The following is a 12,446-nucleotide window of genomic DNA, read 5'->3' as shown; positions in this document are numbered from 1 at the left end:
TCAAGACAGCCTTAAAGAAGATAAAACTGTCAGTGACCTAATAAAGCAGTATCTCTTCCTCTGTACTCAGATACACCCACGAAAGGCAGGGGAGGAGCCAGGCGGTGATCAGCCTGGTCTAGACATGAGCCCCTCTCCCCCCAGACCACGGCAGATGCAGGGAGCACACCCATTTCCTCTGCAGCCACAGGCACTTCTTCTATTCCCACCTCAGTCAGCTGCTCAGGAAGCCAACATCACTTCAGCAGGAAACTCTCCCTTTCCCTGGCCAGGCCAGGATCTGCCAGGTCCTCTCACTGACATGGCCACGACGCTTCTTGCACGGTTTCCTCCTCTCTTGCCCACCAGCAGGTCTCTGGCCTCTAATCTTGCATCCCTTTCCCTCCTTACCTTCTGTATTTCCTTTATTAACTACAATCCATTTAAATTCTATTAACTCTTTCGACCTTTAAATGAGGAGGGGGGAAGAAAGAGGGTGAGAAATCCAAGATCTGTGACCAGCACACAAATAGCATGAACCTACAGTACTAACCCATAGTGATGTGCAATGCTGCAGCCTGGAAAATAACCTCTTGGACCTAACAGTCCTAGAGCAGGCAGTATGTCCTAACTGAGACTAGCATGCCATCTTTAAATGGTAGTGTCATTATCATTAAATAACATAGCATACCCAAGACTGGCTTTCTGGTTTTACCTTGTTTTTCTTGTCCTCTCTCAAAATCAAAGTGTCTTACTGACACGTCCTTCAGTCCAGTTTCCCAGCTTTTCCTGACAACTCTTTCTAACTTGTATTTCTTTGGACTGTTTTCTCCTCCTTATATATCCTTCTCTTTCCCCTTAAGTATTTTTGATTTACCAGTTATTTTCAGAAGTAGTCCTTCAGCTTCCCACTATCACAGGTTTCCCAGCTGTACTCAAGAAGGCTTAGAGATGAACTTGGCTTAGTTGACACAACCCAGCAGCGTGCCATAAACAATCATGAATTTAAATAATCCACTGTGTGAAAGCAGTACAAGTATTTTTCCTGTTAATGCATTAGACAACTCCCAGCACACTAAAATTTTGTGCAGAAGGGGACATTTGAGACAATTCTTGGCAAGATGCCTGTGCTGCATTCAATAACTGTATAAGAAATATAACTTCTAAAATAAGCTTTAAAATACAGTACAACTGCAGTGTTCCCTTCCTACTCAACCAAAAAGATTCCATTTGAAAAAAAATCATTACATCAGTTTTCAAATATTTTTTCCTCCTTCTTCTTAGGGTAAGAAGAATTACCTAGAAATTACCAGAAAAAAAAATTACCTAGAATTACCAGAAAAACTGGGTCACTTACTTTTTGTCAGTTGCTTTTCTTAGCACAAATCATAAAGGTCATATTAAGGTTTTGCTTTGAACAAATTCTTGTTCAAAATATTTTACCAATTTTGCCACATGTAAGATATATATATGTATACATAACACATATAGATAAGTATATCTTTACAGTACATATCTTACAGATTCCATTGAGGTGAATCATGGAAATAAAATTAAAAACTATGTAAAAATAGTTTGATCCACTAAACAGCATTTACACTGAATATACAGTATTTTATAAATAATTTTAAAAGATGGTTGGTTTGTGGTTTTTTAACGTCTCTTCTTTCTATACACTTTTTTAAAAATGTATCAGCCCCCACACTCTTGTTCAAGCCAGAAATGTTTCACAGTTTCAGAAAAACTTTTTTAATTTAAATATGCCTTTGTAGTTCTTAATAACCTAGCACATAACTTAACAAGGAAACACAATAATTTTACACACCAGCTCTCTCAAAGATCTCTCTGCCGAAGGAATACTTTACTGATACCCTGTGACTCCTGGGAAAGGCCACAAGCACCACCCCAAATCCCTTATATTTTCTTATTTAATTTATCTATTCCTTCCTAAGATCCCAGACCTAAAACACATTCCCAAGCACAGAGGTTAGCACACGCATTCCACAACATTCCACTGTTTCCCTTTTAGATGTGAAGAGATGATTCCCATCTCCTCCTTTGCTGAACCATATGACACACAAAGTTTGATACCCTGACACTTGGCATGATCGCCTAGGCTAAAATTTGGAAGGAAATAAAAAAAAAAAAATTTTTTTTTAAATCAAGCAGCATGCCTACAGAGAGGCACACATGGGGGGAAAGCACAGGGGAGCACCTGTAGGAAGCTCGCAGAGGTGGGATGCATGCTCACAGAGTTAGGGGCAGGAGATCATGGTTCTCATTTGTGGGTGAGAGAGAAGCTCCAAGTCAGCAGTAAGATCAGAGGAAAAGGAGAGGCATGCCACAGCACAGCCACATCTTGAGGCTACCTGATGCCACTATAGTCAAGAAATATAAAGTACTACTCAAAAGCTCAGCTGTCAAACCCAAATATAACATGGATGGTAAGATAATAAACTGCTTTTGGAATACATGATGACAAAATAAAAAAGTAACAATCTAAAATTAGAAAACATCTGAATTTTCATACAAAGTGAAGAATAGTTTATTTTTATTAAAATAATAGGAAATTTTTATTTGTAATACTTAATCTATGTCAACATCCCCTTTAAGTAAGCTCCCATGCCACTATTGCACTAAGTGCTGTTTTCCTGTTTAGCAATCTCTCACAAATTAACTAAATGGCTTGCAAAAAAATTTCAAAACTACTTTGCAAAGTATTAAAGATAAAAGATAAGCATTAAAGAGATGACATCTTCCACAAATCCATTGTAATCCATCAGTTTAGCTTTTGTATTTCTGGTGAGAAATTACTGATGTACTTGTATGATTATGATTAAACATAATCAGTTTATGGGATTAGTACTCTCTTTTGGATCACTTCTATTTGTATTATTTTTAACAGCCTGCATTAGCCAAGAGGCATCTGAGGAAAGTGAACAGCTACAGTGAACAACTCCCACAGAAGAGGCAGAGGCTGAGCTGCAGTGCTTCGTCCTCCACCTCACTGTCAGCAGGCACCCATGCTGCACATCAGAGGAAACCCTGCAGTGCACTGGCACGCCAGTCACCTCTCTGCAATTTATTTAGCACATTCCCCCTTTCAGCTCTATTCCCAGTAGCTGCAAGATTTAGCACTTCTTCATATGGTGCTTGCAATGACTGCTTCCACAACACCAGCTTTCAAGGCTGATTCAGACTCCTCTACAGCTAAAGGCCAAAAGAAACTATTTGATCCATCTACCAAATATCCTTTTCTGATGGCACATGCATTGGCTGAAGCATAACCAATGTTGCTAGCTCATGGTCATTCAAACAGCAAAGTGGTTTTGGGCCTTGATACAATAGCTCTTAGTAGAGCCAACACTGTCCTGTTGTGTTCAGTCACAGCAGGAAAAAAACCTGGATATGGATGGCCCTGAACCCAAGAGTTTTAATCCCATACAAAGCCCATGTGATTTTGCAGAGGTAGACCTGGCCCTGAGGCACACCAGTTCTTCAGAGAGGAGCTAAGCAGCATTCAGCTGCCAGCGTGGAGGTGGAAAGATTCCTTGGCAAATCAACAGCACTGCTCGTCCTTTATTTATGCTCAGTTTATACTTTACATCTGAGGTGTCCTTTCTGGAAAGCACAACTGACTGAATCAGCTTCTGTTCTTCAAAAGGCAGCTTCCACTAACCAAATATAAATATTTCATAAACACACAGACAAAAACTGACAGCATTCACATAGCTTCTAAACCCCGTATTTTGCAATCTAAAACAATGGAGACATTTCTCCTAGGCAGGCGCTGTTCCCTCCAAAAAGACAGGGGTCTGCATCCATGGATTTCAAATGCATAAAGCAGCCCACCCATGAGTACAGCTGTGACACAAGACGTGTGGCTGGTGGTGGGACAAAGGCACGTAGTCCACCATGCTAGCCAGCCCATAAGAGAGAACATACCCACTGCCATTTGGTCGAGCACGTGTTTGTGTTGCAAACCATTTCATATCTCAGTTTCTGTTCCTGTCCCTGTAGTCAGCAACAGTCAGGTGCTTACACAGCAAAGCAACAGTGCTCCTGTTTGACCAAACAATGGTCCACAAAACATTGGCATCTAAGGCAGCAGCACCAGGCACAATCCCCTCTAGACTTCTGATGTAGCTTTGGAGGAGTTACCAAGGTCAACTGAGCAAAGCTGATGACTATTGCTAACATCTGATCTGCCACATTCATTCTGAAAAAATTGTGTAACAAAATGGAAGAAACCCAACTCTCTCGTGTCACAGATCTGACACCTACTCCCAAGTCTGCCTGAGGCACCATCTCTCACTTGCCCATTCTTTGGCACTGCTGCATTCCTAACTAGCCCCCCCAAGACAGGAAAACTCAGCTCCTAGAGAACGACCTGACAAATGACAAGAGCAGTAAGACACAAGGCTAAAAGCTAACAGTTTGCCTTCCACGAGGCCCATTTGTGAAGCCTTCATTCACTCTTCTCACTCTCCATTTTACTGCCCAAAACTGTGCAGCCAAACCTGAGTGATTTTAAAAATTTGTGGCAGAAAACAGCATCATTTGAAGAAATACAGGAACTGCAGCTCAATTCTAGATGACAGATGCGGGCCACATGAGGTTCAAAGGATTCACCTATTCATCACAGAAACTGCAGCACATTGAAGTAGACTGCAATCAGCAGTCAAGACGTTTTCCACACAAATGCCAATCCATGCCTCTGATGTCTATAAATCACTATCCCACAGGGAACAGAAGGGTTAGCTACTGTTCCTGCAAGACCCCAAAATCTGACAATGCAAGAAATGCATTAGTTTCCTTACAGACAAGTATTCTGATAAAACTCGTACTTTACGTGGCTCAACTCTCCAGACTGCAAATAGATCTCAGCAAATTAATATTTTGCAAGCCTCTGAGACTTCAGCATGTGTTATTTCTAAGGCCTCTTTACAGGTTTAGCAACAAAGTATAAGAAACTTACAGAACTTCAACCTCCCACATTTTTATTAACAATTTCTGAAATTGTCACTGAGTGATCCTTTCCAGCAGACACTAACATGATCCAACCTTGATCTTGCTGGAAGCAAAGGTAACATTCCCAGTAAATTTAATGCTCAGTAGCATCATCCACTGTGCTTTGATCCAGCACCAGTTCTCTGTTTCTGTTCACTGGACAGAGCAGTCTGCAGCACCATGGAGTGCAGGTTCCTTAGGCATGGAACAGACACACAGGCAAGGATGTTGTTATGGCTGTTATGGCTGTGAAAGAATTTCAGTAACCAAATTATACATATATGCGGCTCAAGTTCAAATTATGCATTATAAATAATGAGATTTACAATTATGATCCATAGTTCAAAGATTTAAATATTAATCTGGACTCCCAAAACTCATCTAAGAAAGCAGAGCATTTTGAAACTTATTTTTAGTAGAGAGAAGGAGATCACCATGGTTTTAACTAAACAAAAATAAAATTAATACTGGTCCAGACAAGCAACAGTAACTCTTACTGAAGTTAATTCAGAGTTAGCTATTCCATATTTTTTATTGATTTTAATCAGGGCGAGAAATAATTTCCAACAGTTCCTATGCAAATTATTTATAATTTTTCAAGCTAAATAGAAAAAAGGATCAGTTTAGAAGCAATCAAACTAACTATAATGACTATAAACCAAAGCTGTGATACAGTTTAGCAACTCCTGAAACTCTCATAGTTTGAACAGTTCAGAGAGACAATTTATTTGCATTTCTTATATTCAGAGGGGTCCACCCTCTCATCTCTACATCACCACCGCCCCAGCATACACAATTCTAGCAGGCACTCGAGCTCTCAAGGGCTCAGGGATAGCCTCTATACCATTCACATCTAGTACAAGGGCCTGGGAGTTTTCATTCTGACCAGCTGCAATACACTTGTAAGTTTGGGTTTTTTCCGTTTTTGCACTGTGATCTTACAGAAGACATTCCTGTGATAGTAAAACATAGCTGTTTTGTTTGTTGTTAAAAAAAGTAACAGGCTTAGTGAGTAAAACATGGACAAAGAAGCTTCCTTCCAAAGTAAAATTCGCGACCACTGTTTTTTTTTTTTGCCAGCATCCTAATTACCAGTGGCTTTTTTTTCTTTTGCCTATAAACCTGATGAAGAACGTTAACACTTAAATATTACAACGTGTTGGGTTTCCAACGTTTTAGAAAGACTAAGAAGTTGAGTTTCCTTGCAGACTGCATCTGCGGAGGCAAAGGTGTACACAGAGCAACGACAGGAAGTGAGCTTCTTCTCAGTGAATTATTAATATAACCTTATCTCGGTATCTGAAACCAGCTTTATGAAGCACAGTAACGAAACATCAGTCCCAACTAAAAGATCCGTTCAAATGGAGATGAATTTCCCACTTCACTAGAATTTGACCAAAGTATCAATTTAAAAAACTAACCATAAAAGGGTCTGAAGGAAAAAAAAGCACGAATAAAAGATACTAAAAGACGGACAACCAGCTATTCAAGAACACGATTTCATTACTAATCACTCTTTAATTACTTATCACTCTTTAACACTGAGCTTTACAGATCGCAGTAGTTGATATGAAGGCCAGAGGCCAAATGTATCGCTGCTCCCCTCGCCCACTTCCCCACACCCCCGGCCAAGGCAGCTCCGCACCGTTCCAGAAATACTGTCCCTGCTCCCTCCCTCTTAAGCTCCCAGTTCTCCGATCTCCCTCCCCTCACGTATTTAGGTAAATGAAAGGGGTGGGCCGGGGGGAACAAAAAAACCCCACAACCAAACAGAAACAAAAAGTCATTTAGTACTGCGAAGCGCTCGTATTAACTGGTAACGTACACAGCAGTGCTCAGTCGGTGGCTCCGGGACCACCGCGGGGCACTGCCCCTCAGCCTAGCCGCCCTGATGTGAGGAGGGCCCCACGGGGGCTCCGCAGTCTCCCGGCCCAAACCTCTTCCCGCTGCAGCCGCCAGCCTTCGCCGAGCCTCCGGGATCCGTCGGCCCGGAGCTTCGGTCCCGCCGAGCCCGCGGGCGGTACCGCGCAGATCAGAACGGAGCTCACCCTCTCCGCCCTGCGGGAGCGGGCCGGGCGCGGAGGCTCGGGGCTGGGGAGCGGCCGTGGGTGCGTCCAACTCCCCGCACCCGGCGGCTGCCCCTCCGCGCCCGCGGGTCGCTCCGCGCCACAGACAAAGCGCGCGGAGACCGCGGGCGCGGCACGAGGAGCGGAAGGGCTAGAGGGGGCGCGGAGAGGGGCGCAGCGGAGTTCGCACCTGGGACATCTGCGGGCGCAGGTTGATCTCCTTGAGGTTGATGGAGTGGCTGCGCAGGTTGTTGAGGAGCTGGCAGAGCAGGACGCCGTCGCGCAGCGTCTGGGCCAGGTCGAAGACCTGGGCCGTGTCCCAGGTCACCCGGTGGTTGGGAGGCAGCACCTTGCAGCTGATCAGCCACTGCCCGCACTGCTTCCAGGGCTCCATCCCGCACACCACGCCGCGATGCTGCGGCCGCGGCGGCCCCAGCTGCGCCCTCCAGCCGCCGCCGCGGCCGGCTCGGCCCGAACCGGCCCACCCCCGTGTCCGCCCCGCCCCAGGAGGCGGATCTGGCCCACTCCACCGCCCCACAGCCCGCAGGGGCGGGTGCTGTCCCCGTGACGGCGGGTGCGGCCCCGCACCACTGAGGAAGGTGCTCCGCGCCTTCGTTCTTTGCAGCGCACCTGCGGTGGCACAAACCACAAGCGCCTGCGGTAACGAGATGCAGCTGCAACAGGCTGGTATACAACATGGAACGGTGTTACTTTCTGGTTTGGTTTCAGTCTTTTATCCGTGCACTAAGAAAACAGCTAAAGGCTCAGAAGCGGCCAAACCAAGCAAGCTGTCGGGCATTAACAAAGATGCCTTTCGAACCCTTTCTAGAAATCAGAGAGCGCCCATCATGACACAGTATTATTTCCCTCCGTTTTCCCCCGGAGCATATTGCAGTAACTGACTTGAATTTTATTTGCACTTTAATTAAAGGTTTAAACCAAAAAGTAACATAATAACTTCCAACAAGCATTCAGGCAACTTCAAATAAAAAAAAAAAACAAAACATATGCAAGTGTTTTAAGTTAAAGGAGGCAAACTCTGAAAGTAATAAACAATACAAACACCAGGGTTCACATCATCTGCATATCAAAAGCTATTATTTTCTTTGGATTTCTAAGGCAGCAGTGGAAGCTTATTTTCTTAAAAAAAAAAAAAAAAAGTCTCTTAAATGGGAACAAAAACTGTTTGCTCCTCTATTAAAAAAACAGGAAAAAAAAACAGAAATCCATAGAAAACAAAACATAGAAGACACTTCTCAAGTGCTACAATGTGTAATTTATAGAGGGAAAATCTTACAGTCCAGGGTGAGAAAACCTTCTAACAAAAAAATGCTAACAATTATTCAAAAAGGTCCACAGCTATCCCTGGTTTTCACATCTCTGTTAAGATGCCTGATGCTTAACTGCTTTCCAGCCTCAGTTAAAAAAACGCTTTTAATAATTTCCAAAAGAATTAACGCTGAGGTTCTTTAAAGTACGCAAGTGATTTGCATGGTTCAGTGAGCTTAAAATGCTGCCTTAAAAAAAATAATAATTAAAAAAACAAACAGGTTATTTACCTGCTATTCCTGGCATTTTCTGGAGCAAAAAGTGGCATTAACTGGGTCACAAACACAGGGTTGTAGAACATGCACAGGACAGCTCACCACGTCACATTGCACTCACCCAAAAAGAAAAACGTCACCCCCAGAAAGTAATTAGGCTCCAGCTCCACGATCCCCAACAGAGCGTGTGATAGGTTTAACTTACTACCTAATTAGAAAGCACAAGTGTTGCGCGTTTGGGAACAGTGTCTGGTTCCACTCCTACAGAAACACAAAGCTGCAAGCACCCAGCCTGCTTTTCAGACCTCTGCTTGTGTTCGCTCGGTTCCTAAGCTTAAGAGGCTTCCAGCTTTCAGGGAGCACAAAAGGAGCTTCCAAAACTGCTCTGGGCAGGCCTGGCCTGTTGGATCAGAAATATAATATAATATAATATAATATAATATAATATAATATAATATAATATAATATAATATAATCCTCAATTAGTAGCAAGTTATTTCGCAAGAGTAAAAAAGGGGTCCTAATTTCCAAGGACAGTGCAGCTGGGATGAAACTCTTCAAATAACTTTTAGATGGGAGAGTGACTTGAAGCTGAGCTGCCACAGCAATGCTGCCTTCACTGCTCTCTGCACGTCCCTCCCAGCCCAGGCAGGGCAGCCTGTGCAGCTCCTAGTTCTCAGGAGATGTGATTTTTCTATTTTACTACCTCAACCCAAACACCTGGTCACTGCCATCTCTGCCTATTCAGGGCAACACTTTAATTATTTTATCTCTGAGCAGCTGAGAGGTAAGCTTGCAACATAAACGTGCTATGAAAGTACTGGGCTGCCTACAATCAAGCAGAATTAGAGATAATTTAATTCTTCATTTAAATCACAGGGGACTGAAATTAACAGCCTGCACGAGGATCACTTGGCTATCATCACCAAAAAGAACATCAAGCAGTTTGATCAAGAATACAGTGAATCACTGTCTAGTAGGTAACATGTGACAAGTTAAACATGAAGTGATAAGTGAGGAAGAATTCGGTCACACCCGCAAGCTGTCCTCCCTAACAAAAACCATGACACTGAAAGAAATGCAAAGGGCAGAAAATATAGATATTAAAACCAGCAAAAATCTGCACTGTTATCCATATCAACACTTCGGCTGCCTCCAGCAGTGCAATGGTACAGCACCCTGAAGGCAACATAAACTCTTGGGATGCCTTTGCAGAGCTATAGAAATATGAATACTGCTCTGATCCATAAACAACAAAAAACCCCACCCACTTTAGGCTAGTTGCTCAAATGGATCTAACTTTTTTACATGGCTTAATAGCAGCAATCCAACACTTCTTAACCCAAACTATATTCAAGGAATACGTGTGCTTTAAAGTTGGTGGTTGGTTAAATATTTACAATACAATTTAAAATTGTTTATGTCACAGTCTGTTATGCTGCAATACAAGAACTAAATTTGACCCAAAATACATGAGCTTGTTCCTCTACTGTACCTCATGTAACCGAGTGACATTCCTCCAAATGGAGAAGAATCTGTATAGCTACATAAATTCAAGAAAATTAGCTCTCTACAAAGAGTTACATGGTTGAGAGGGAGAGAACAAATGGATTCACAGCCAAAATTCATGGTCAGCACAGCCTTGCTAGAGCAGCAGGCTGACTGCACATTCACTTTACTCTTCTCTCACAGTGCTCTTCACAGCCTTCCTCAGGGTCCTACAATGTACACAGTGATTTATTGGAAGGGATTCTATTTTTCTCTTAATCCTAAACTTGCTTTTGTTTCAGCTACTTTTACATTAACTTTTTACTGTTAAAAGATGCAAAACCCAGAAAACCCTACAGCTCCAACCTCAAATTCTTCAAATGAAGCAGCTGCTGAAGACATACTGGAAATTTAAGTTATTTCCACCCTGTTCTTCTCATACTCCAAGAATTGCTTATAGATCTGTCTGACTGGAGAATCCTCCGGCTTCAAAGAGGGGCACATTAAAAGCCATATCAGGTTTCACTAGCATGGAGTGACACTCATGAATCTGACAGGTAGATCTCAGTTTAGATTGCTCAGAAGGTTCAATGCTCAGAAGGTTGTTTTTTTTTTTTAAAAGTATTATTAACACATCCACTGAAGCAGAAAACCGGAAAATATATATATTCCCACTCTCAAACAACAGCAACATAAACACACACACACACACCAAAAAAAACCAAAAAACAAAACCAAAAAACAAACAAACAAACAAACAAAACCACAAAAAAAACCAAAAAACCCATCGCTACTAAAAGAACAGCACGTCCAAAGCAAAACTGTAAACCAAAAGGCACCCAAAAATAGTTTTTGAGTGGTTTTTCTCTCCTGGGAGGAGAGAACTTTCTCCTTACTCAAGTCATCATGAATTTGTTTTCTTTGCTCTGTGCCTGTGCTGCACCCTTCCCAACTCTTTTTTCTTGTTGGTTTACTTCAAAAAAGAAATTCAATTGTTTTATAAAGACACATCTGTAATTTTTCTGAAACTGTTTCCCACCATAAAACCTTTGCTGTGTTTAAATGCTCAGGCTGGGGAAAAATAAAAACATTAAAAATAAAAACCTCAACACAAATGTACACACACTGCCTGTGTTTCAGTTATTGTTGTTACAGATAGAATAGTGCCTATGAGCCCTAGTAGATCTCTTCCCAAAGAGCACATCTCCTCACCTCCTTTTGCTCCTTCCTCCCTTTATTCACCAATGGGTCCACCAGTTCTGGCATTCAAAGATCTCCCGTCTGCTGGCAACAGTGCTTGAGGGCTTTTCTTAATGTACTGGGAAAAAGCAGTGGCCTGGCAAGTGAAGAATTCACTCACTCCTGGGTACCAAAGACTGGTGTGTTGGCTGAGCCAGCCCCAAGCTCATGCTCAGCATGTCTCGATTAGATCCACTTCATTATACCAGTAAGAAAATTAAGTTATGCATTGTCTGCAAATGAGCAGGAATGTGCTGTCTTGTGCTTCAGCTATTTGTACCTTCCTCCCATTTGGAAAAGCGTTGGGCTGCTGTGGCTCCTGGCCAGAAGCATCCCTCAAGCCACTCTCTTTTTGGCTGGATGGGAATAACAGGGAGATGGCCAGAGCCTGGCATTTCTGAAGCAGCTTGTTGATCTTGCAGTAAAAGTGAAGTTAAAATGACTGACCAGAATTTTTCAGTAATTTCTGTCTATCACTGAAAACACATATCAATGTGGATGAAGATCTCCCAGGTACATCTGGCTATATCCTATATCTATAGGCTCCAGTTACAGAATTACTTTGAAAAAATAATGGAAATTGCCATGTCCTATTTTATGTATTTTAACCAAAATATAGGAAAGTATTATTAAGAATACAAGCAATTTAAAACAAAAATTAAAAAAAAAAACAACTTTCCTCATGCCTTAGCAGGTCCTGCTCAGTTTTCTTTGACATTTTTATCACCTCTAAGCAATATACCTGTTTATTACCCTTTTCTTCCATTTCTTCCATAGTTGTTCTCAACGGTCTTATGATGATTTTTAATGATAAACCAGATTAGATAACAGGTTATAGGATAGCAAATACTCCCCTCTTCACTCAAGACAGAGAGACATACAGACAAAAATATATCCTGTGGTCCCACTTGAAAAGAAAGTGGTATTTTATAATCAAGGTGTTTACATGCATATAATTAATACAAATGGTAAAAGCTAGGAATTGGTACAAATAAGCCCTAAAGCAAGGAAAAGCTGTCTTAATGTTTTCATGGTATATTTGGGACCAAGAATTGAGAATTCAGAAATACTTTCCTGCATTATTGGAAGAAGAGATCTGTTGCTAAAAGGGTGAGACTTG

At 42.1% G+C, this 12,446-nt stretch overlaps 1 protein-coding gene across 2 annotated transcripts in view; it reads right to left on the bottom strand.

The window, feature by feature from the left end:
- The window catches only part of VAV3 (vav guanine nucleotide exchange factor 3), a 158,667-nt gene extending 151,140 nt beyond the window's left edge, over positions 1-7,527 (bottom strand). The window contains exon 1 of one of the 2 annotated variants that reach the window (XM_030455485.1): positions 7,246-7,527. In XM_030455485.1, coding sequence (XP_030311345.1) covers positions 7,246-7,449 — 204 coding nt within the window. In that variant the 5' untranslated portion in view covers positions 7,450-7,527. The remainder of the gene's footprint in view (positions 1-7,245) is intronic. The other variant, XM_030455486.1, reaches the window with a different exon arrangement.
- Between the last annotated feature and the right edge of the window lie 4,919 nt (positions 7,528-12,446).

This window comes from Calypte anna, chromosome 8, assembly GCF_003957555.1.
Source record: "Calypte anna isolate BGI_N300 chromosome 8, bCalAnn1_v1.p, whole genome shotgun sequence".
Classification (NCBI taxonomy): domain Eukaryota; kingdom Metazoa; phylum Chordata; class Aves; order Apodiformes; family Trochilidae; genus Calypte; species Calypte anna.
Note: the sequence above shows the minus strand (reverse complement) of the source record. Positions and strands in the feature narration are given on the sequence as shown.